The sequence below is a fragment of the Callithrix jacchus genome, chromosome 4 (assembly GCF_049354715.1).
Source record: "Callithrix jacchus isolate 240 chromosome 4, calJac240_pri, whole genome shotgun sequence".
Classification (NCBI taxonomy): domain Eukaryota; kingdom Metazoa; phylum Chordata; class Mammalia; order Primates; family Cebidae; genus Callithrix; species Callithrix jacchus.
The window spans coordinates 158,921,220-158,947,536 of record NC_133505.1 but is presented as its reverse complement, the minus strand read 5'-3'; the positions used below and the strand labels follow the sequence as shown (position 1 = coordinate 158,947,536).

Here is a 26,317-nt window from a genome sequence, read left to right as displayed (position 1 = left end):
TCTAGTTTAATTCTTTATTTGAACATCAAATAGGTTGAGAAAATTGTTTACAGGTGCTCGAGCATCCCGCTGGATTCTTTTTCAAAGTGCAAAAGAGGTTTACAAGTGTGTTTCATTAAACAAAGCAAAGCTGCGACAAAACTGAGTCACGTCAGTAATAGTATGCATCAGCAAAAGGGCATATTGATCCATCAAACACAATTTGGCATTTGAGCCTTTTCCCATAAAACAAGAGCTCTACACTGAAGAGTATGTAGTGCACAAAAGCATTGTTTATCACCTGTGAGAGAACATAAACCGGCATAATGTCACTTATTAATTCAAGTCTCTATAACCAATGACCTCTTTGTGAATGCAAAGGGGTCTGTGTCTCAGGCACCTGCTCATGGGACAATATGTTATTTCTAGGTTGCACAGCTCTAAACACACACACTGACGATGGGGTTTGGAACATGGCAGCATTTACATATTTTTAAAGTTCAGGCACAATTGGATGCAAAAAAAAGAATAGAAATTTTTCTTGAATCTCAAAAGACAGTGCAAAATTGAAGTGCCATAATAGAGGCAGCAATTACTTAGAAAACAATTTTAAATGACTAAAAACCAGGCCACACTTTAATTCAAGTGGAAAGGAAATGCAGTTAGAAACAGAGCATAATAACGCTACTGAAAAGATGGGTATTTGGGACCGCAGTTCATTTGCTCCAGTTGAGAGTAAGTTTTCAGGGGATTAACCTGGGAATGGTGCAGAGTCATCTAGATCACCCTCCCAAGACCTGCACCAAAGAGAATGTTGGTTGCCTTTTGAGCTATTGTATGACTCTATTTGCCTTTCATCACAACAAGCTTCCCCAAGCAGATCTGCCTGTGAATGTTAGACATGACTATGGTGTTGGTGATCATTCCCAGTACCCACAGACCCTCTCATCATTAGAAAGTATGAATAGGAAAGGATTTGTAATCAGTGTCATGCAGGGGAGGGAGTACTCTAAGCCAATGGCCTAAATCACTTATCATCTCAACATAAGAGATTTCAAGATGAGAACACCTTAATGTGATCAAAAGTAAATTCTCAGTAAGTCCCTTATTTGTTCAGCCCCCAAAAGGCATGGGATATGGCATGGTTCAGCATAACTGCAAGGTTACTAGGGAAGTCAAATCAAAGACTGCACTTCCTTAGGGGTTAGATTTTGCAACCTGCATTGATAGGGTCTTCTCTTTGGATGACCTAGCCTCTCATAATTGCTGCATGATGGCATTAGAGAATCATTACGGCAAGCTAGGCAATGGCTGAAAGAAACACAGACCACTAGCTATTCCTTGGACTTTACTGCTGATGTTCTTTCTACTCTAGAACTGAAGCTGCCATTTTCGAAATGGCTGTAAATGGAGCTAGTTTATTTGTGGTGTCCAGGGCAGAAGTGAACTACTGAACCCTGGTACACACCCCAGGTGCCAGAATTAATGTGCCTCCAAATACTTTCAGTACTCTTCTTATTATATTTGCCATTCCCCAAATTCCTGAATCCACTTCCCCACCATACCCTGAGCCCCCAGATAAATCACATCTTTTAAATTTTAACTTGCCTCAGAGCGGGGGGAATGCAGAGGCAAGAGTTTTCTATCCTGTTCCTACACCCGATACCAACATCAGCTGGAAAATGTCTGCTGTCCATTAGTGGCACTTCAAGTAAGAATACAAAGAGATTTCCAAAGTTGCTGGAGACCCCTGGGCTAACATTTCAATCATCTGATGTTCTTTGCCCATTTCAAACATAGTAGTATCTTAACATGAATACAAACACATTAAATGAATAATGTAAAACCTTCCACTGTGTAATTGTTTGGCTTTAGCTGGTATTACATCGTCTAGTCCTAGAAATTTTTTTTGTTTTATTTTAATTTTTTTAAAAGAAAATCTAAGTATAAACATTAAAAAGAACCCACTGACCCATTAGCTACTGTCCAAAAATATTACTACTGATATTTTGGTAAAAGCAAAATTAGCTGCCCTGAATAATTTTCCTTTTCAGGCATAATCTTTGCTACATTAAGATTGTCTGTCATTCAATATCCAACAATAGGCATCTGGATTAGTGCTATTTTGTCTACTGTGGATACAAAAGTTGATATGAAATGTGATCTTCATTTAAATGAATAATCACCAGGCTTTAGGCATCAGTGACTGTATATATGACAAGGTAGCTTGAAAAGTATACAAAAAAACTAAATATTTTTCCTTGGCTTTTGTATGTTAACCCAGTCAAATTAAATCCAGAACAGAATTACTACATTCAATTGTCTGATAAACAAGCAATGTAATTTCAAAAAAATATATATTATACTATATAAGGTGCTTCTTAAACAAACTAAGGTGCTTCTTAAACAAACAGCAACAAAAGAATTATGTTCTTAAACTTATTCTTAACACAGATACATAAAATTGTCCCCAAATTTAAGTGCACATAAAAACTTTTTTTTTTTTTTTTTTTTGCCTTCCCAGATTCTCAGTCCTTTGGTGATCACTTAACTGGACAATCAGAAATTAATAAAATCCACTTTTCCAAACAAGACATACCAAGAGAAGCCCTAGCAGCTCACCTGGGTCATTGGCTAACACATACATCACCTCTCCATAGGGTTTGAATTATAGACAATACGGTCACCCCGGAGAAAATCAAACACTCTTTTTTTTGTTAAGAAAAAGGAAGTAACCCATAATTGTGCTAGAGAAGCAAAGGCCCAGGGAAGGCTGCCCTGTGGCTGGAATGAGCCTTTCTTTTTTAGCCTATAGGTCAAAGGAAATTGAAGGAAATGAGCTAGCAGGTGGGGAGGCAATGGGGAGGGGAGAAAGGGGGTATTTTCCTCTCAAAACCAAACCCTGATTTTGGATTAGCTCTGAACAACCAAGGGCATATGTAATCTGACCAGGTCCCAGTCAGCCTGAGTAGTGACAGCAACGGTCCCCACCCTCCTCCCCTGCCCATGGGTGCTGAGCCAATTGTAGGAACACAGCTGTCTATGGCAGCTGTGACAGCTGCTTCTTCCAATCAGGGCCACGCTGGGAAATGAAGAAGAGCTGGACTACCCCGGAGATCCCAGGGCAGCCCCAAAAGGCAATGCAGGGTCTGCAAGGAATGTTACTAGGTAGCTGCAGCCTGCGGCAGGGCCACCCTGAGCAAGTCTGGCTGTGCCTCAGAACTGTATCCAGTTTCTGCCCTGCTTTCCCTCTTGTTCTCTAGTAGCCACAGTGATCCTGCACATGTACTGTTTGGCTCCATGCTCCAGGGCTAAATGCATCAGTGGGGCCCCTGCTCCTTTAAACTACCCTTTACCCTCATCATGCATCACCACAGTGAAAAGTCCACCCTGTGTAAGGCACACACATGCCAGGAAGATCCAAGTACAGCGCCCACCAGAACAGGTCCTGAAGCTGACTTTACTACAAGTTTTGGGGAGGAGGGCTTCCTTTTATAACACAAAAGTAAAAACAAAAAAATCAAGAACTCATCCCTCATGAGGGGAGACTTAACTAAGATCAACTTGCTGCTTTCCATAGGTCCATGGGAGGCACGAGTTAACTGGAACCCAGGACTGGAAAGCCAGTGGCAGAGCTTTCAGCACATCTGAAGCTGCAGTGCATCAAGTTAAAAATAGTCTTGTCTACTAGGGTATCTGCCTTCCCTGTGTGCCTCTTTTATTCCTATAGGGGAAATGAATTGAAAATCACCAGATACTCTGCTACGGTTACATAAAAGCTTTAAGGTGTACCACTTTCATAAAATGATGCATTGCCATAGGAATAAGAGGATGCTAAAATAAACCCTTGACCTAGCTTTCTCCAAGTCGCCAATTAAAGGAGCCACTTTAAATTCTTTGCTGTGGCTTATTCTTACAGCCATTTAAAAAGTGCTTATCAGAGGCAAAATGACTGCTCTCCAGGCCTGGGTCTCTACAAGTAGCTTAAATGCACAGTCATCTGAGCCCCAACCCACAGACTGAGTTCAGCTGTGAAGAGCTACAGGAATCTTCACGCTTAGTAACATAGCAAAGGGGGAAAGAGAGCTATTACAGAGATTTAGCCCTGGAATCCCTTTGGCTGTTCCCAACAGAAGACAAAAGATGTGCCACTAAGAACGGAGCAAGCAAATGAATGGCCACTCATCTAGAAAGCCGTTGGTGGTGGATGCATGCTGGAGTGTATGCAGGAGACAGAATTTGGCTAAAGTGGTGCATGATGAGGGTAAAATGCTGCAGGGGTTCTCTGAACCCTGCGGGGAGCTGGGGAGCGCTCAGATTGTGGTGGGGAAACTCTCTGCCTCCCCTGTGATATAATACTTTTGCAAGGAATGCGATGAAGTAGAGCCGGCGGTGGCCAAGTGACTTTGGTCCGTCTCCTCCATGGGCGCCCCTGCACGGTTAGTGGGCGCGTGTAGGCGGTGGGCGTCCAGCATCTCCAGCAGCAGGTCGTACAGGGGCACCACGTTCTTGCACTTCATGCTGTACAGATGCTCCATGCCTTTGTTACTGTGGGTGGGAAGACACAGAGAGGACCGCTTTAGAGCCAACCCGAGCCCCAGGAGGGCTGAGATCCCTAGAAGGGGAAGGAAGAGGAACTCGCACGACACTTGGTAGCCAATGTTTCCTCCTGTTTAAAGACCCATTTTAGGATGGCAGCTGGGAAAGCCGAGGCCCTGATCTGGAACTCATCGCTGTGTATTTTTAATGTCCCACCTCCTACGAGGGCAGTCCCACCCTCACACTCTCCCTGCAGCCACTTTCAGGATATTTTCTATGCAGGTGACTTCTATGGCCTTCCGCAGCCTCAAATGAGATCCTATTCCCCTCTAACAGGATCCAAATGCCTTTAGATAGGACCGCCAGTGCATCTAAAAAGAGAACATGGTGTTTCCAGCCAAGCAGGAGTGAGTATTTTAAATGTGTAAAGAGTTCAAGATCAAGACTCCCTTGTTAAATCTCTTGAGTCGCTTCCCATTTAACTCAGAATACAATCTAAATATCTTTCCATGCTCTACCAGGCCCAAGTGGTCCAGCTTCCATCCACTTCTCCAAGCTCTTCCTGCCTGTCTCCTCTAACCCACTCTCCTTAGCCACACTGATTTTTGTGCTGCCCTTAAAAAGCTAACCTCCCCCAAGACTTAGGGGATCTGCACTTGCTATTTCTACTTCCTGGGATGCATCTACCTCCGGTCTTCAACTGCCGCCTCCTCAGAAAGGCCCACCGCTACCCAGTCGCAGCGGCCTCACACCTCTGCAGTCTCAGCCTTCCTCTTTCACACTGTTCTGTTTTCCTCATCACACTTATCGCTACGTGAAATTCTCCTTTTTATTTATTTGTGTCTATTCTCCCCACCTCTAACACACACATGCACACACTCACACACTCCGTGAGAATTCCTGGAGAAGCAGGCTTTATCCTGCCCTCTGCTTAGCCTAAAACAGTGCCCAGAACTCAGTTAATGTTCAGGAAAAAAGGGGGGAAATAGGCACAAGGAAATGTAGGCGAATGGCCTTCTCCTTTCCCTACTCTCCTCTGCTCTCCTCCGCTAGCCACAATTCTGCTGTCCCTACCACACTATTGGTGGTGGGAGTTGTGGGGAGAACAACTATTATCTAGCTTGAAATTTCAAGAGAATGTCTTAGAAAAATTTGTGTTTTTTGTAGGGGACAATTCAGCTCAAGTTGGAGACCTGCCATGAAAACACAACATCAGAGCTATCAGAGCCTACAATATGATCTGAATTACTTGTTTAAGCATTGCTTTTTTTTCATTTAAAATGCTGTAAAAGTTAAACTCCCCCTGGATCTGCCACTGTCTTCCTCCCGCAACCTGATGATTCACATTTACAGTTGTATAAAATCTGGTATTAAATTCTCTGCGTAGCAACATATGTCTGGGGCCAAGATTATTTAACAAAATAGACTTCTACGATTTAGATTGGCTGTAGTGAGGAACCAAAATATTGGGGGGGGTGTGTGTGTGTGTGTGTGTGAGAGAGAGAGAGAGACAGAAAGACAGAGAAGGGGGGGTTCAAAGCTTTCAGTAGAATAGCAACCTCTCTCCAGCTTTTCACACAATTCCGGCAGAAACTCTACAGAGCTTTCTCCCTGCTGCTGCCCTCTGCCAGATGTGGCCAGTAAAATCACCCAGGATTGTATATTTAGTGCAGATTTACTTGTATTAACTAACTAGTCTTGCTAATGCTGACAAGCAGTTAATGGATTTGAAAATTCAGCAATTCCTATCAACAAATAAAAACATTCAACCGCAATGCATTGAATCTACAATATCACTGAAATTCCTAGCCCGGAGTCAAAGCTAATATGTTTTCTTCCAGGGTAAGGTTATTCTCTTAGCCAGGGATTTTGGCATCTATTCCATTCATGGCTTCCCTTTCTATAATATTCATCAAAAGGAAAAGGAAAGACTGGAAGTGTATACTCTGAATGCAGTCACCTACTCTACCTGAGAGCTGTGATTTCTTCGTCTGTTACACAGGGATCCTTGGGGAACCCTGAGAACAGAGATTGCAATCACTTTCTTACCAAGTAGAAGCCAAATTCACAAGGCAGGGAAGCGCCTGCCTGAATCATTTGTTCATTCGTTCATTCCCTCATTTGTTTGTTCATTCACTCAGTAGTAATGTTGCGAGCATATACATATATAAGTCCATCTATGGCACTTTGAGGGATACTAAGAAAACAAGACACATCTATTTTCCTAGGAGCTAATAAATTTTTAAGCTTGTCTCTGGCAAGGGTAGTGCCCAGGACTTTAATGCAGCAAAGTTCTTGCCATCTGAATCATGATCTCAAGATTTGAAAGTCCCTTAAAAATAATCAAATCCAACCTTTTTCAGACATCAGAGGCCTTCTCTCATAGCCACTAACAGAAGGAATCTCTTTCATTCCTCAGGTCCTGGTGTAAGCCCAAGGTCATGTAGGCTTCATCACCCATGCGTACATATCCTTCTAGTGATATCACTTGACATCATCATTGTGGCTTCATCACCCTTTGGTACCTGTCCTTCCAGTGTCATCACTTCCAATCGTTGTTGTGGCCCTGCTGGCGTCTGCAATAAAGAACCCACCAATCTCCCACTCTTCCCTGAAGGTGAGGTCTACTTATGAGAATGGTATCCAGTAAGCTTTTGGCTAGCCACATTGCAGAACAATGGAATGGAAATGAGTCCACTGTCACCTTTTGGCATAGACGCTATTTTCTCTGCTGATATCCTTCCTTAGCTGTTACAGAAAATGTTTATTGAGTATTTCCTATGTGCTCTGCACTGTGCTAGGTGATATTGGGTACACAGAGTAAGCAAGCCAGATTGCAATGCTGGCTTACAGAGTCCTCAGTCTAAATGGGCAGAAAAATAGTAAAATGGGTAGAAACCAAAGAGAAGAACAGGGTGTAAGTTCTAACTACTACTTAAGGGTTAGGAGATGCTTCCGGCAAGGAGTGAAATCTGAGCTGTGATAGGTTAGATTATTGCTCAGAAATATTCACTTCCCCAGCAACATGTCCAGCTTTGACTTTGGGGTCCCCACATGCTTGCTTGGCCAATGAAATGTCAGTGGATATGAGTTAAAGAGTAAAATTCATTTGCCCAAACAGGATCACTTTCTGGTGCCAGCAAACATATGGGTACAAGGAGGATAGGAGATGAGAGACATGGAGCAGAGTCATCCTGGCCTCAAACAGCTGCCTCCCAGATGTGTGAGTGAGCCCAGCTGAGGACAAGAGGGCTGCCCAACAATCTGAAGCCTGAAGAACCCCCCAGATGACTCACCCAGCAGTCAGCTATTATGGCTAGAGCTCAGACACGAGGAAGTCCTCATAAGCTAAGTGAGGGCTGAGTCATAAAGAGTGATACAAACACAGTGATAGGGTTTATACTTTAACCTAAAGGTAATGAGAAGCCACTGAAGGGTTTTAAGCATGAGGATGATATCGGATTTGGTTCTAGAAGGATTACTCTAGACACATCATGGAGTATGATCTAGAAAGGATCTAGATTAAAGGCGGGGATACATATTTGGTGGCTGTCAGAGAATTCCAACAGAAAATGATGGTGGCTCAGACTAGGGTAATGACAATGGGGATGATCAGACGGGGTTCGACAAGTATGAAGGAGATAACACTGACTCTCTGTGAGGCATCGGGCCCCAGGGTCTCTCATTTAGGATATCTGAGTGTAAACAGGGACCATAACAGATGTGCCCAGTGTCTTCAGGGAACGTGTACGCTCACAGAGTTCTCCTGATTGGCTCCCTCCTCCTGTTTGCATACCGCATCCAATCCCTAGGCCCCTGCCAGAAAGCACATTCTTTAAACCAAGCATAAGTGTCATTTCCTCTATGCCTTCTCTGACACCTGCCCCATGACCCATGCAGATTTAAAATCTCTCTCTTCTGTCCTCCCATAGCATTTATGCTTATTCTGTACCAGGCACTGTCACAAGTATGTTCTCCATATGCAGGCACCAGTCCTTCCCGGCCAGCTGTCACATAGGTTTGGGAGCAGGTTTTCTTTGTCTCTTTTGTAGGAAGCCTGCAGATGCCTCACCTCATGTGCCTGATGTGGGAGAGGATGAGGAGGAGCTGGGCCAGCCGCCGGTGCTGCTGCTGCAGGGTCAGGCCTGCCTTGGCCATCAGGTGGATCAGAGTGTCTGTGATCTTGTCCAGGACTCGGTGGATATGGTCCTTCTCTTCCAGAGACTTCAGGGTGCTGGACAGAAATGTGTACACTCCTGAATGCGCAGAGAGAGAGTGAGAGAGAGAAGCTCAAAGAGGATGAGGTCTAGGAGACCCAGAGTGTTCATGGGATGTAATAATGAGCCAGTGCCCTTCCCTAGCACAGAAATCTAGCAATGGGGATGTTCTGGACCCATTTGAAATTGAGTTACAATGTAAAATTCCCAATGCATATGCAAGTTTCAGAGCACCAGAAAACCAAGCGGGGGGGCTCCTTTGTGTGAGCCATGACCCACAAAGGGGCTGTTAGCCTTGGGACTGTCATGGCCACGTGGGCCACCCTTTCTCAGACAGGACTGACACCAACATGAATTGTTCATGTAATGTAATTGACCATGTAATTGACAACCCTGTGAGCAGCCACTGTTGTTCCTATTCACATCAAGGAACTAAAGGGCAGAGAAAGTCACTAACCTGCTGGGGAACTCGGATAGTAGGTAGGCAGAGCTTAGATGGAACACAATCTGCTGACTCCATATCTGGTAATGATAAAGGAGACGCTCTCTCTGGAGATGTGTGAAACTCGTGGTGAGAGTCAGAGAATGATGAGCGATTGGCTAAGTGATTGGAAAGTGATTTTTCCAAGTAGGATTTCTGTTTTAGATCAAATGTGAAGTCTAAGCACTTTTCAGGCTCAACAGAAAAGTGTATGACATGGATGGGTATAGGCCACCTTGAAAATCACTTTTTTACGACCACATAAATTTTTCCTCTCTTGCCTGTTTTCTGAAATACATCCTGCTCTCTGGGCCACAGGTAGACCCAGGACAGAAGGTGAGACCATCACACTGCCCGGTGCTTCTAGCAAGTAGTAGCCTCAAGCCAGAAAATAAGAGCCTATTTCTGAGATTGTATATGAGGTTGTGAGACAGAAGTTCTTTCCCCTAGCATTGCTAAACTGGGAGGCTGAGACTACAGGGCTCTGAATGGCCCTCTTCCCAGCACATGGAACTCCTATCTGCAGAAAGGAACCTACTGACAACAAGCAGAGGTGATAATGTGTGTGTGGGGTGGGGGGGGTAGAGGGGGGAGATAGACTGGGAGGGGAGAGAGAGAGAGAGAGAGAGAGAGAGAGAGAGAGAGGAGAGATCCAGGTAGTAGGTAGTAGTCACAAGGTCTTAGTTCCTACATTTTTTTCATTTGACCTTTGACCTTTCATATATCCTTCCTAACACATGTATCAGTGAATCCCCTTTTTGCTTAACATAATGTGAGTTGGATTTCTGTCACCTGTAGCTGAAAAAATTCTATTACAAGCAGTTGTGACCTCAATCCAAGGGTAGGAAGAAAGTGAGTGACAGTGAGGTGAGAAGTACTGAGAACAAGAGATGGACAGAATGAAACAGGCTTTTTGGGGACTACAAGGATGCATTTTCTAACATTCCAGAAATAAGCTCCATCCTGCCTAAACACACCCCTTGCAGGGAGCAATGACAGTATTTTTTTTTTCCAGATTATGTGTATTTATAGCAACACTTTTTTGGTCATACCACTATTCAGCCCACTGACCATCTCACAAAACTGTTTCTTCTCCTGCCCTCTCCCCTTCCTCATCAGCACCTTCAAGAGCTAAATGCTCCCAAGTTTATCATCTCACAGATCTGTTTCTCCTCCTGCCCTCTCCCCTTCCTCATCAGCACCTTCAAGAGCTAAATGCTCCCAAGTTTATCAATCCCTGACTTTATGTGGATAACATGGTGACAAGTTACTGCTCACTTAGCAGTTCGTAGGTTGGGAATGGGAGAAACACCTACACAGAGGAACTCATAGGAAACAGAGTTGTAATTGCCCAGAATGGAAGATGGCTAAGCTTTAAAACAAACATAACAATAACAACAAAACCAGAATGGTCGGGATCTTGGCTTCCATGTAGTTGAATAGGATTCAACTTTCGGTGTAGCTTTTGGTACCCTGGGGCACTCTGATCTAAAGCAAACAGCACAGAATGAGTAAGCAGCAGAGAGAAAGCAGGCTAAGAAGGAAATTGCTGAATTACTTCACTTATATTCCATGTGGGCTGTTGGTAGAGAAAGAATGTGTCTATCAGAAAAACGGGCAAACGTCCTGTGGCCGAGGTGTTGGCCTGGAGGTGGCAGACAGTAGAGAGTGTGCACTGCACTGGGGGTTAGGGCTGGGAGGGCCTCAGCTGACCTCCCCTCATCTCTGCCTCTCACAGTCCTCTGTGTCATCAAACACAGTGCAGCCTCACATCCCCTAGGGCCCCTGCCTCGGCTGGATATCCTAGGAATCTGCCCAAGCCACAGAGCTGACTTCGTCCAACTTGGCTGATGTACTTTCTACCAATTTCCTTTTTTATTCCCACCTAGGATGCCGGCCTCATTCACCAATTATCCCTTTCTTCTTCAAGGAAACCACATAACAGAGACTCAAACGGCTTGGATGTCCTTGCCTGGGAAGGTGACACGTGTGTATCACTTCTCTTCTTATTGTTTGCACAGTGCGAAGGCACACCGTGCTGGGACCTCAGCGACCCCAAGAGTCAGCATTTCTCCATGACTTTGCCAGTGGAGGTCAAAGACATAGCACTTGGCCCCTGGGGAGTGACATTTTTTCTTGGGCTGCCAATGTTCCATCTGCCTTAAGGTGCGTGTGGATTCCTTCCTCCAGCATGCGCTTACTGAGAACCTAGTATGTGCATGACTATGCTAAAGGTTCCAGGCCTTACTTCCTTTCAAGTGTTAATGTTTTAAGAGCAGATATTGCCTACAGAGAGAGTGTTCTTACACGGACTCTCAGGGTGCAGGCCATTTGCAGAACAAGCCTGTTTTTCTAGTCCTGTTTTGGCATCAATACAGCTTATCATCTCATCCTTGTCAGCAGATGCTTCCTAGCTGTGCAAATATACTGAGAAATAAAAATAGGGTCCCTTTGAAATGCCAATAGTTGACAACAGCAGCCATCTTCATTCTGGACTTTTCTGGCAAAATGCAGTCCATGTTTGCTGCCTGTTGCCCTTCAGGGCCCATTTGAGAAAAACAATAGAAATCCAGATTCCCAGGATGCTTCATGTGCTTTGGCAACCGCTGCTAAAGAGCAAGAGCAAAACAGGGTGCTGGTAACTTCCACATCCCAGGTGGTCTCTGCCACCCTGGACAGCCACACCACTGTGCCCAGCAGCACAGAGCAAGTGAGCAGACCGTGAGGGTCTTTGAAAATATTCTTGCAGCAAGGCAGGCTTTTGCAACTCTGGAGGCTGCTCCACATCCCCAAGATGGAAACAAAAAAAAAATCTATATGTCATTATTCGAGTTTTGAAATGCTGTCAGCAAGTCTGAGCTTCCAGGCATTCTGAATCTTTCCGCCAATAAGAAGGTATTTAGGAAGAGTCTGGAGAAATCAAGTGGTACAAAAGAAAGGAGAGCGAAGCCACGTGGACACCCCCATGTACAAGACATCTCAACCCAGTCTCTTGCTCTCTCCTTCCCCTTCGCTCTCAAGTCTGCTGTTCTTTGCCTTCTCTCATTTTGCTAGGATTCTCTCTTCCTTTTCCTCTTTCCAACTCCACCCCAGAGGAATGCACTTCTCCATTCCTCAGTGCTTTTCTAGATAACAGAGTCTTCCAGAATCTGGAGGAGGTGTGCTGTACACTGCAGTGCCTGTGCCCATGTGGCTGTGCCCGGAAGGAAGCCCTAGTAAAAAAATCAGGGGTCCCCTTGCCATAAGCCTCCATGGGGGCTACATCTAAGTGTCCTGGAAAAGTGAGAGGTGCTGATGCCTATGGCTTATTAGATGCTTGAGGACAAACTCTTCAAGCCAAGCCAGATTTTCTTTCTGTTCCTGAAGGAAGGATGTGACAGCAGACCCTGAGAGAGTCCTTCAGTCTATCACGGCTTGATCAAAAAAGGAATGACTCAAAGGAAAAAGTGAAGAAAATTCCTCAAGTCACAGTTTAAGTAGTCTGTACTGGAAAGCTGCCACTCGGCTGGAGAAGGAGGGGCCTTCAGCATTCACACAGGTCTTAGGAATGAGTCACACGTCAGCCTTTCGCCTTTCGGGTGCTCCGCTGGGGACTCATTCTACAACCAAATAGCACGTTTGCTCAAAAGTGCCACTGAAGCTGCCAATCCGATGAACACCATATTTGTTGTATGCTTCTCCTATGATTGTGGTTCTTCCGGGGAGTGGCACCATCCCGAACAAGGTGTTTGGACAGCCTGAGGCTGCTGCTGTCACTTTGTGGGAAGGGCTCTACTGGATGTTCTACAATATGCAAGGCAGTCCCAAACAGTGAAGGATTTGTTCCAGTTCCTATGCCTCTCAAATGCCGTACTGAACTAAATCTACTACAGATAAAAATCTATAGTGGGTGGGTGCAGTGGCTCATGCCTGCAATCCCAGCACTTTGGGAGGCCGGAGGTGGGTGGATCACTTGAGGTGAGGAGTTCAAGACCAGCCTGGTCAACATGGTGAAACTCCGTCTCCACTAAAAATACAAAAATTATCCAGGTGTGGTGTCAGGTGCCTGTAATCCCAGCTACTTGGGAGGCTGAGGCAGGAGAATCACTTGAACCCAGGACGGGGAGGTTACAGTGAGCTGAGATCACACCACTGCACTCCAGCCTGGGCGACAGAGAGAGACTCTATCTCAAAAAAAAAAAAAAAAAATAGTGAAAAGTTTTGAAAAGCTTTCAAATGGCTGTACCCAAAAGGTTCAGAATATTGAACTGGTTATAGAGAAGGAAGTTTAAATGGAATATGTTTTTTCCAAATTATTAAATAGCTTATTCACTTTACGCAAGTTGGTAATTGAATGTATTATGTCAGCTTTTCAACCACGCATTTAATTGAAATGATTTCAGTGCAGTTGTACAGGTACTACAAAAACAACATGATAGGATGTCAATATGTAGAGAGGAGATGTAGGACTCTACAAGATAAAAATAGAGCCAACAATTATAAAATAGTACACATCAATGAAATAGTTGTTGCCTCCTGAATGTTTTAAAATAAATTTGTAACATGATAAGAAATCCATTTTTGTGAAATGCACATATTAAAATTATTTTGAGGTTTCTGTCTTTCTGTTTTACATTGACATTGTCTCCAGGGTTTTCCTACACACTTCTTGATAGCCTCTGATATGTTTTACTGTTTCTTTTTCCAATCTGTCTTGTCTTCTCCACTGCTTATCCAAAGGATATACTCTCCAAGGCCTTGTTAAGTTCTAGAGACTGAATATTTGTGTTGAAATGTAGTGGGATATTAAGATAAGAAAAATGTTTCTATCTACTTTGGCACTTTTTCATCTCATAACAAAGGGAATCACTTTGACAATACACTTATAATAAAGCCCAACTCATTTGCAAAATTACGTGTTCATTTTCTATTTTTCTTTTACTTTCGCAGTCTTTGAATTTTCTTGGCATATGTTTTAGCTCATTTTTGGTTACTTATAACAGAATACCTGAAACTGGGTAATTTACAAAGAAAGGAATTCATTCCTTACAGTGAAGGAGGCTGAGAAGTCAAAGGTCAAGGGGCCACATCTGTGAGAGCCTTCTCTCCGGTGGGCACTCTGCAGAGTCCCGAGGTGGCATCGCATGGCAAGGACGTTGAGTGTGCTAGCACAGGTCTCTCCTCCTTCTCTTATAAAGCTACCAGTCCCGCTCCTGGGATACTCCGTTAATCCATCAACCCATCATTCCGTGAATGGATTTAACCACTCATGAGCGCAGAACCTCCGCGAACCAACCACCTTTTAAAGGTCCCACTTCTCAATACTGCCACATTGGAAATTAAATTTCAGCATGAGTCTTGGAAATGACAAACATTCAGACCACAGCAGCATATTTTTCCTAATCGATTTTATTTTTCTCTCCTTTTATAATACACAAATAGGTTGGTTAGTTTTCTCAATCTGGTGTCTATCTCTTGCTCTGCTTTTTCATATGCCTGTACTTCTTGGACAAAAAGCCTTCTGATCATCTTTTCATATCCAAACATTCATTGTAAATACATATAAGCATTTCATTACTTTAATGTTTTCAACTTTAGTCAAGCTTGGGCATCTGCATTGAAATACATGTCATTTTATTTTAGTATACTTTAATATTACTTCTCCTTTATATGATGGTTATCAAATTACATTATTGTTTAAATTATATGTACAGGAAAATTATTACCTCTTTGTTTCATTTAAGAGTAGACAAAGGAATATGTATGTTTTATTAGACTAGTAGTTTGTTACTGGCAATTCAAGGAGATTTTTCTTTTAAGGTTTGTGATTCTCAAACTTGGCTGTCTCCAGAATCTCCTGTGGAGTTTTACAAGATCTAGCTGCCAGGTTCCATCCAAACCTGATGATTGGAAGCTGAGGGTGAGCCCTGATACCTGTGCTTAAAAAAAACTCTCCTTTCACAGCCAGGATGGCGAACCACGTGCCTGTCTTAGCTTCTTTGTATTGTAGCTACTAAAATGAAAAATCTTGAAAACATGGAATGTATCTTTGTTCTGTGAAAAGAGCCCTATCATGATGCCACAATGACTTTAAGAGGATGACTTATCCGTGGATATGCTTGCTCCTCCGTGCCCATTCTGCCTTTCTGGCTGGACTGGTTAGAATGGAGGTAACTCTTAGGATGACCTTGGAAGCCACCCATTCCTGATGGCAGAGCTCTCACCTGCCTTAGTCCCTGAGTGACCACATGAGAGAGGGTTATGAAATTAACCTGTTCATGGACCCAGCATTGCTAAGCAAACAAGAAATAAACTTGTAGGTGTTTGAGCTATTATATATTTTGTAGCCTGTTTGTTATAGTAGGCGTCCTACTCTAATGCAAGATGAGAAGTATTTTATGCCTTACTGATAGGAAAGTGAATACATTTGTATAAACAGGTATAAAGCCAGAGGAATGTTTTGTATACCTCCCTTTGTTGCCATTTCCTACGTTCTTAAGGCTTTAGGTTGCAAAGTTTACTTAGAAATCTTTACTCTTCCCTAATGCCAATAGTGTCCACACTTTGTTATGGAAACCCTGATCTAAATTCTAGAACTACCTAGTCATCCCCCATCATGCTAGCCCTTCATTCTGAATACTAACATACTTCATAGCAACAAATTTGTTCAAAGACTCAAGGGGCAAGCCTAAGACACTTGAATATTTAATTAGATATGATTTAAAGCCCTCATCATTACTAAAGACCTCAAACAGATTGCTCTATGGCATAGAGGAACTAACTTCTCATTATGTGAATTGAACAAAGAGATTATTACTGTGGGAAATATTTGTTCATAGATAGGAAACTTCCATCCTTCTATTGATATGTAATTGTTTACCTGAAAGGTGAAGAGCCTGCTCATAACCCAACCCTTGAGCAAATCTGTATTGTTAGACTACTGTGTATAAGACCATATACTCATTGATGTCCTGTCTAAGAGATCTAAAAGAGAGATGACAGTGAAGATGAGTGTTTCTGCTGGAACCCAGCAAGGGAATATGGCAGTCCTGTTCATTTGGTATGGCTATATACCCACTTGACACAGGTGACTACATAACCAACCATAGGCCTCTGATTCAGTGACATTTTTTAACTTGGTAAATTTTTTAGTGAAATCTACTAGATGTTCTAGAAAGTAAATACTTGGTGCATCAACACATTCATGGTGAAACCGATGAACTGATTCAGTTGACTTGAGAAAAAATATTAAATATGCACTTTTTAAAAAGCATTTAATGCCTCACTTTTAAATATAAAGTCTCACTTTTTAAATTTTGTAATAAATATTATCCTAGCCTTATACCTTTTAGGACAAAGCCATTACAGATCTGTATTTTCCTTAGGAGCCTTCTTTTCATTACTTATATATGTAATATATTTTAAAATAGTCAGGGTTCCGGATTTCCTATGCCACAGTCAATTACTATTTTTCCAAGGTCAGAAAGAAGATGCTCTAAAGTCACACTTGGAAAATGCACAGTCCATCTATTGCAGAGGAGTTTGCACAAGGGTCCACGTGGAACTTAGAGTCCCAGTGGCCTGACCTGGTCTCAGAGGCTTTGAGAGTTTCCTTTTTTCCCAGAAAAGGTAGATCAAAACATCCTGGATACATTTGTTTCTCTAGATTCCACACTTTCTTGTCTGATATTTCAACAATAATTAAGCCACAATGCAGACCAGGAAGGCACTCTTATGCACTGGGGAAGGTTGTATTTTCCAAGATTGACCACACCAATATCTCCTATCCACAAACTTTTCAACAAGGTGATGTTGGCACTCTTCCTATGGAGATATGGGAGGATCTGAGCGTTCTCCCTTGAAACTGAGTGGACTCATGACTCTCTTGTAATCGATAGAATGGGCTGAAAGTGACACATTGCTTCAGACATTGTGAAGATGAGACAAGCCCTTCCCTCTGTGTCTTATCCAAATTTATGATCAGTAAATTATTGATCATAACTTTTTTTCTAGCTGTTAAGTTTAGGAGTAATTAATTGCACAGCAGCAATCAGCAGCAGCAACCAGAACACACCTAGATACCCTTTTATTTTCTTTTTTTGAGAGACAGGGTCTTGCTCTGTCACCCAGGCTGGAGTGCAGTGGTGTGATCAAGGCTCACTGCAGCCTCAAACTCCTTCACTCAAGCAATCCTCCCAAGTAGCTGGGTCTATAGGCACACACCACCATACCCAGCTATACCTAGACATCTATGGCAGACACTTTGGGAGGAAAGTGATCCAGAAGAGAAGATAGGAGATTTGACTCCTGGCCTGATACACCAAGAGACGGAATAGAATTTCAATGCTTCCTGCCCCATGTTATGAATTCTGCCTGCCAATGCCCCAGCATAGCCCTCATCCATGCAGCAGTAAAGGCTTGAATCCATCCTGTCAGCCATGGTGTGAAGTTAATGGTTTTCACAGGAGACCTTGAGTCCTAACCACCACCCAGTGATAATCAAAACACATGGATCATCCCTAACTGGCACCCAAAAGATCTGTACTCTGGTTTCTTACCATGGAATAAATGACTTTGAATTCTCAGTTGCACAATCCTTGCCAAAATCCTAGTTGTGAGAAATAGACTTTGTAGAACTTTGTCTGAAAAAGAGTTTTTATGTTGAATAGCTGGTCTTTTTTTAATTAAAAGCCTGTGAACCTTATAATAAAATCTTATTTTTGTTTTGGCCAGGCAAAGAAAATTTAGAGCCGAACTTGTGATCCATCCTGGGAACTCTGGAGATAGACTTCCATGTGTGTGTTAGTTTGTTTCCACACTGCTGATAAAGACATACCTGAGACTGGAAAGAAAAGGAGGTTTAATTGGACTTACAGTTCCACATGACTGGGGAGGCCTCAAAATGGCCTCCTGCCATGGCAGGAGGTTAAAGGCACTTCTTACATGGCAATGGCAAGAGAAAATGAGGAGTGCTAAAGTGGAAACCCCGATAAAACCATCAGATCTCATGAGATTTATTCACTACCACAAGAACAGTATAGGGGAAACTGCCCTCATGATTCAAATTATTTCCCACTAGGTTCCTCCCACAACACTTGGGAATTATGGGAGTATAATTCAAGATGAGATTTGGGTGGGGATGCAGAGCCAAACCTTATCATTCCACCCCTGGCCCCTCCGAATTGCATGTCCTCACAGTTCAAAAGCAACTGTGCCTTCCCAACAGTCCCCCAAAGTCCTAACTCATTTCAGCATTAACCAAAAAGTTCACAAAGTCTCAACTGAGACAAGACAAGCCCCTTCTGCCTATGAGCCTGTAAAATCAAAACCAAGCTAGTCACTTCCTAGATACAATGGGGGTACAGGCATTGGATAAATACAGCCATTCCAAATGGGAGAAATTGGCCAAAACAAAGAAGTTACAGGGCCCATGCAAGTCTAAAATTCAGCAGGGCAAATTCTAAAGCTTCAGAATGATCTCCTTTGACTCCGTGTCTCACATCCAGGACATGCTGATGCAAGAGGTAAGTTCCCATAGCCTTGGGCAGCTCTGCCCCTGTGGCTTTACAGGGTATAGCCACCCCCACCTTCACCCTGACTGCTTTCACAGGTTAACATTGAGTGTCTGTGACTTTTCCATGCACTTGGTGCAAGCTGTCAGTGGATCTACCATTCTGGAGTCTGGAGGACAGTGGCCCTCCTCTCATAGCTCCACTAGGCAGTGCCCCAGTAGAGACTCTGTGTGGGGGCTTCAACCCCACATTCCCCTTTCTCATTGCCCTAGCAGAGGTTCTCCATGAGGGCCCCACCCCTGCAGCAAACTTTTGCCTGGGCATCTAGGCATACATCTCCTGAAAACTAGGTGGAGGTTCTTCTGTGTATCCACAGGCTCAACACCACATGAAAGCTGCCAAAGTTTGGGGCTTGCACCATCTGAAACCATGGGCTGAGCTGTACCTTGGCCCGTTTTAGCAATGGCTCAAGTGGCTGAGACACAGGGCACCAAGTTAGTAGTCTTCACACAGCATGGGGACCTTGGGACTGGTCCATGAAACCATTTTTTTTCCTCCTAAGCTTCTGGGTCTGTGATGGGAGGAGCTGCCATTAAAACCTATGACATGCCCTGGAGACATTTTCCCCATTGTCTTGGGGATTAACATTCAGCTTCTTGTTATATACACATATTTCCACAGCCAGCTTGAATTCTCCTCAAAAAAATGGGGTTTTCTTTTCTACTGCATCATCAGGCTGCAAATTTTCTGAACTTTTATGCTGTTTCCTTCTTAAAATGGAAAGCTCTTAACACCCAAGTCACCTTTTGAATGTTTTGCTGCTTAGAAATTTCTTTTGCCAGATATCCAAAATCCTCTCACTCAAGTTCAAAGTACCACAAATCTCTAGGGCAGGGGCAAATGTCACCAGTCTCTTTGCTAAAACATAGCAAGAGTCATCTTTGCTCCACTTTCCAACAAGTTCCTCATCCCCATCTGAGACCACTTAACAAGTTTCTAGGCCATTTAACAAGTTTCTAGGAGGTTGAAAACTTTCCCTCATTTTCCTGTCTTCTTCTTAGCCCTCAAAACTGCTCCAACCTCTGCCTAATACCCAGTTCCAAAGTTGCTTCCACATTTTCAGGTATCTTTTCAGCAACACCCCACTCTTGGTACCAATTTACTATATCAGTTCATTTTCATGCTGCTGATAAAGACATATCCGAGACTGGGAAGAAAAAGAGGTTTAATTGGATTTACAGTTCCACATGGCTGGGGAGGGCTCAGAATCATGGGAGGAGGAGAAAGGCACTTCTTACATGCTGGTGGCAAAAGAAAAAATGAAGAAGATGCAAAAGCAGAAACCCTGATAAAACCATCTGATCTCGTGAGACTTACTCACTATAATGTGAGCAGTATGGACAAAACCACCCCCATGATTCAAGTTATCTCCCACTGGGACCCTCCCACAACATGTGGGAATTATGGGAGTACAATTCAAGATGAGAGTCGGGTGGGGACACAGAGCCAAACCATATCAGTGTGCTAATCTGACTCCTGGATTTATTATTTTCTTCATATTGTCCTCAGTTTATGATTTTGTCAAATGTTGGTTTACTCCTTTGCACCACATAGGGGTAAGGCATTTCAAAGTCTCTGTGGAATAGGTAATATACAAATAAAATCATGAAAATGACACCCCCTTCATCCTTTCCAAATCAGTGAACAGTGTTAATGTGAACAGAAGTGTTTACAATACATCATTAAATACCTATCTGACTCTTAGACTCAAATCCAGAAACAAAATGACATACAATCTGAGTATATATAATTGGCCGATGTGCCCACATCCATATCACCCTGAAACGAACAGCCTGCTTAGCAGTCTGCAATGCTTTGCACCAGCCACTAATAAATGACAGTAATGTAATCTTGGCTCTGATTTGTAAATTAATCTCATGAGCCCGAAACCTTCAAATATAATTTCCCCCTTTTTCCTAGGCTAGAATTGAAATGGCTTAGAGTTCTCTCTGATTATTTTGAAAAAGAAGCTAGTGTTTAAAGTTCCTAATTTTGAGAGTTGAGTGGGCATGTGTATGGTACATGTTCATTAGGCTTATTGTTTCTATCATTCTAAGTGAGCACTATGTGGATGAAAACTGTGTTGAAAAGTGTCACACGCTTGCTTGTTTATAACAGGTTTATCTCATTCATTCTTAATGAGAATAAGTTTATATTACATTGCAAAAATTGAGGCACAGAATTCCAGAATTAAGATTATCAGTTAGTTCAGTGGTCTTTAAACCATTTTGAGAGTTAAAACCCATTTTAAAACAAACAAAAAGGTGAACTCATGTAAAGCCCTCATATGCAATCTGGATGAGGTCAGACTTCTCTGATTAAAGCAAGAGAAATGTTGTGGAGTGGGGGCACCAGAGCTCATTCACTCCAACTCTCTCTCACTACCCTGTGTACCTATCCTCTGGTGACCCCATGGCTTCTTCCAAAATACTTGGTTCAGCAGAATAAAGTGTAAAAGCCACTGATCTCCAGAGAATGAGAAAACAATTCAGAGACTGAGAAAAAATATTTGCAAAAGACATACCTGATAAATGACTGTTATCCAAAATATACAAAGAGCTTTAAAAACTCAACAATAAGAACACAACCTGATTTTAAAAATGGACCAAACACTTTAACAGATACCTCACCACAGAAAATATGAAGATGGCAAATCAGCATATGAAAAGATGCTCTATGGTACATTATCAGAGAAATGCAAATCAAAACAAAATGAGATACCACAATACACCCGTTAAAATGGTTGAAACCCAGAACATTGACACCAACAAACGCTGATGAGGATGTGGAGCAACAGGAACTCTTACTTATTTGTTGATGGAAATGTAAAATGGTACAGCCACTTTGGAAGATGGTTTGGCAGTTTCCTACAAAACTAAACATACTCTTACTATACAATCCAGCAATTAATGCTCCTGATTGTTTACTGAAAAGCATTGAAAATGTGTATCTACACAATTACCTGCACATGGGTGTTTATAGCAGCTTTATTCATAATTGCCAAAACTTGGATGCAACCAACATATCCTTTAGTAGGTGAATATATTAACCTACTAAAAGTGTGTATAATCCAGACAATGGAGTAGTATTCAGTGAAGAAATGAGTTCTCAAGCCATAGAAAGACAGGGAAGGTAACTTAAATGCATATCACTGAGTGAAAGAAGTCAATCTGAAAAGGCTGCAAACCTTACGATTCCAAGTATATGACATTCTGGAGAAGGCAAAACTATGGAGACAGTCAAGAGATCAGTAGTTACCAGGAGTGGGTGGAGGGAGGAATGAATAGGAGGAGCATGGAGGATTTTTAGGGCAATGAAATTATTGTGTATGATATTAAAATGGTGCATACATTTGTCAAAAGCCATACAATGCCCAACACCAGTGTAAACTATGCACTTTGGGTGATAATAATGTGTCAATGTAGGTTTATCAGCTGTAACCAATGTATCTCTCTAGGTGGGGATGCTGACATTGAGGGACATTGTGTATGTGCAAGGGCAGGGAACATGCAGGAACTTTCTGTACTTGCCACTCAGTTTTGCTGAAAATCTAGATCTGTTCTAAAAAATAAAGTCTTTAAAAATAAAATAAATAAATTTGAATGTAAAAAAATGAAAAACACTGATCCGGTACAATTACTGGGAAATTATAGGAAACTGAGGCTAAAGGAAGTGAAGGAAGTGGGGCTGCAGATGACATCTGTGGGCGGGGCCTTCAGGCAGGGCCACTAGCCTGGACTTGCCTGAGGTCGGCCAGTTGGTAAATAAGTGTCATAGCTGGAACTAGAACCCAAACAGCCCTCACTTCTGGCCCAGTGCTCAAAAGCTACACAAAGAATTTCCTAACTTCAAGGTTTGTGAGAAACTAGAAATGAATGCCAAAGGATTCGCCTCCAGAGATATTTGAGAAAACTAATAATTTTCCTGGAATGATTTAGAAACAATTCTGCATTTCAAAACAGAGTACAGGATGGTGTGGAGAAAGGAAGGAGTGGCAGTGAATTGGCATCTTCTAAGAGTCTCTTTAAGTAAGGATTTTCACCAAAATGTTCACAATGATTACTTTTGTGGGGTGAAATTATGATTTCTCAGGAGGTTATTTTGCTTGGTGGCTTTTCCGTATTTTCCAAGTTCTCTGCCTTGGTCATGCATTTCTTGCGTAATTTGGTGGAGGAAAATGCTATTAAAAATACAAAATCAAAGTCCCTTTCATTCCTATCATTTCATGAGCTTCATCAATACCTTGACTGTTGAGAGGGAAATATGGCTGATGAATGAATACTCCAAAAAGAAAAGGAGCTTGCTGTATGGGATATTACATATTACTATTTTCATAATATTCTATCATTCTTAAGGCTGCTCACATTTCTAGAACTCTTCAAGGCTTGTTATTTTAGCAGGAAGTGGAGCTAACAAATTTGTAACTAAAGCTTCTGTGAATATTTTCTTAGTTGGAAATACCTCTGACATGTCATCACTAGCTCAAGCTACGATTTTAAAGAATAAATAAATGTCCCCTGCCAGTCCCCTCTTGACATTCATGCATAGCTGTCCTCGGAGCTGACTAGCTGTTCTAACCTGGACCATGAAGCCCAAGCATCTGCTTTCTGTTGCAGAGAATCTGGAGTGTAGACGGCATTTGGTCCATTGGGCCTTAGTGGGGTTAGACAGGGCACTGTCTGAACCCGCAGCTCCTTGATCACCAGAGAAAGGCACAGGTAGAGAGATAGCATAGTTCCAGGTTCGGCGGCTTCCTTCAAGCTCATTACATACTAGGAAAGGACGTGTCAATCACACAAAGTAAACGAAGTCTTTGGAAGAGGTTGTCTTCCCTTAGAAAAGTTTTTAAAAAGAGATACACTCAGCCGGGTATGGTGGCTCATGCCTATAATCCCAGCACTTTGTGAGGCTGAGGCAGGCAGATCACCTGAGGCCAGGAGTTTGAGACCAGCCTGACCAACAGGGAGAAACCCCAACTCTACTAAAAATACAAATTAGCTGGTTGTGAGGGTGCATGCCTGTAATCCCAGATACTTGGGAGGCTGAGGCGGGAGAATCACTTGAACCCGGGAGGTGGAGGTTGCGGTGAGCTGAGACCACACCATTGTACTCCAGCCTGGGCAACAAGAACGAAATTCCATCTCAAAAAAAGAAAAGAGAGAGAGAGAGAGAGATACTCACAGCAAATAAACTCTTATCTTTCTTTTTGCAAATACCGCTTTTTTAAAAAATCAGTGGCAAAGGGCCCAAGACAGAGGGTAAGACATAAAATGCCAATGCTTTGAGAACTCAGACTGCCTGGAATAAGCAGTTCATCAGCATTTTGTCTGTGCAAGTCACAAAACTTAAAACGAACATAACAAGCACCTATATAGATACTAAAATGAAGATAATTTGTTTCAAAAGGAGATGTTTATAATAGAATCTACACAGAAATTCCTGATTGTGGCTCTCTTAGAGCAGAGGGCAGTGGCTGATGGTGGGGTGGCGGGGGAGCCGTCTGCCCTCTGTAACTCTCCTCTGGCTCATGGGTCACCTTGCATGGTAAGGTTACATCCATGTGAATGCTCTCAAACACTCTTGGCAAAAGTGTAAACTGATAGTTTTCTGGGGCAGTTTGGAATGTGTATCAAGAGCAGGCAATATGTATTAAGAGCCTTAAAAACGTTTGTACCCTTTTAACCAGCAAGTCAATTTCTAGCAACATACAAAGTAACAATGAAAAGTGAGCAAAAGATGTATGAAAAGAATGCAAAACAAGTGTTATTTATAATACTGAAAGAGAAATCACTTATGTGTTTAACAGTATCAGATTTGTTGAATAAATCATGTTGTATTTTCATGACTGATTATACAGTTATTTAAAATCTTATTTTAAAAGAAAGTACATTATATAATCCGAATTGGAATATGTAAACACAAATATGAATATATATATATATATATATATATATATATACACACAGTATGGATGGAAAAGAAAACAGTACCTAACACAAATTGTTAAAGTAGGTATTGTTCTAAGAGCTAACTTGTATTAACAATAACCCTATGATGTAGGCATTGTTATAATCTCCACCTCATGGGGAAGGAAACAGAAGCGCAAAGGATTTCAGCAACTTGTTCAAAGTCAGGCAGCTAAGATATAGCAGAAAGGGATTTGATCTTGGACTCAAGTCCCTTGTTCTTAACCCTTCACTCTTTTGCAGTAAGATACATCCAGAACATCAATTTGGCTGGCTAACGTCAGGTGGTTTTATATTTCCTTAATTGATTATTTTGCTTCTATAAATTTCGTAAAAATCCAATTCAGTGAAAACTAGTTTTATAATCACAATTTTATATTTAAAAAGAATAATTTTCTTGTTATATCTGTCTTTATCATCAGATCACGAGGTTCTTGAGGTAGGAGTGCCTTCCTAATTATTACCACTATTGCTATGAGCACTGGGTCACTGCTATGGAGCTGTCTCTAGGTTCCAGGGAGCAGTCCCTATGTCTCACGTACGCCACACTGTAGGAACTCCTATTCTCTCCATTTTACAGATAAAACAAGTGAAGGCAACTTGGTATTTCCACCACTTAGCACAACGCCTGGAAAGTAGTAAACCCTCAATAAATGGTGGTCAAACTAAGAAACAACAGTCGACAAAGCCACAGACATCACTCTGTTCCATAGAATATTGCTTTCTCATATGCCGGAAGAAAAATACAACCTAAAAAGCACATCTAAAGTAAAAACTCAGAGGAAATGGAACTGAATCAACCTCAATTAACTTCAATCTGCAAAAGTAGTCATGGGCCTTCTGGGAGAAAGTTCTGGAAGAGGTGGACGCTGGTGGAGTGCTCAATGACCCCTTGCGGGAGGCAGTGCAGGGCAAGATGGAACTCAAAGCATGGAGTTTGCTTTTTCATCCTTCAACCCAAGAGAAGCAGTTGGAAGGAGCAGCAGGGTCATGAGTGGTAGACAGCTAAGTGCTGTGATTTTGGTCTAGACTCCAAACGTTACGGTTTTGAACAGTTTGATGTTCCATTTCAAATTTTCAGGAAACCATACGTATTCTATTACATATGCTTTGAATACCCATTGAACAAAGCATAGTATCTTGTGGGGAAAGAGACATTCACCAAAAAACAATTCGTTTGTTTTACTGTTGGGCTCAGGAAATAAGTGGAATTTTGTCGTTGTTTTCTTAAGTTCAAGTTTTAAAGTCTTTCAGTATGCCGGGAACAAGGACAGAGGGAGGGCACCTACGGCCTTTCCAAATATATGGCCTGATTGCAGATCTAGTCCTTTGATTATAGCAGGGAGACATTGACTTTACAATTTTGATAGGATATTAGATTGCTGAAGATTTTTTCTTTGAAATATAGACTATGATAGCAAAGGTGATACTAACTTGGGTTTTTGCACTATCTTATACATCATAACCCTGCCTTATACATCATATATAAGTACTATAAGGTTGACAGTACTGCTTAGAGCTATTTAAAGGTCCAGTGGCTTGATGAGACATTCACTGGTAGTTTAATGTTGTTGCCAGGAATTC

General features: G+C 42.2%; 1 protein-coding gene across 3 annotated transcripts in view; it reads right to left on the bottom strand.

Moving 5' to 3' along the window:
- The window catches only part of ESR1 (estrogen receptor 1), a 408,861-nt gene continuing 382,544 nt past the window's right edge, over positions 1-26,317 (bottom strand). For 2 of the 3 annotated variants that reach the window (XM_054254535.2, XM_078370326.1), the window contains exons 8-9: positions 8,591-8,774; positions 1-4,527 (exon numbers count right to left, since the gene is read on the bottom strand). In XM_054254535.2, the coding sequence (XP_054110510.1) occupies positions 4,293-4,527; positions 8,591-8,774 (419 nt within the window). In that variant the 3' untranslated portion in view covers positions 1-4,292. Of the gene's footprint in view, positions 4,528-8,475; positions 8,775-26,317 lie in introns of those variants that run through there. The other variant, XM_078370327.1, reaches the window with a different exon arrangement.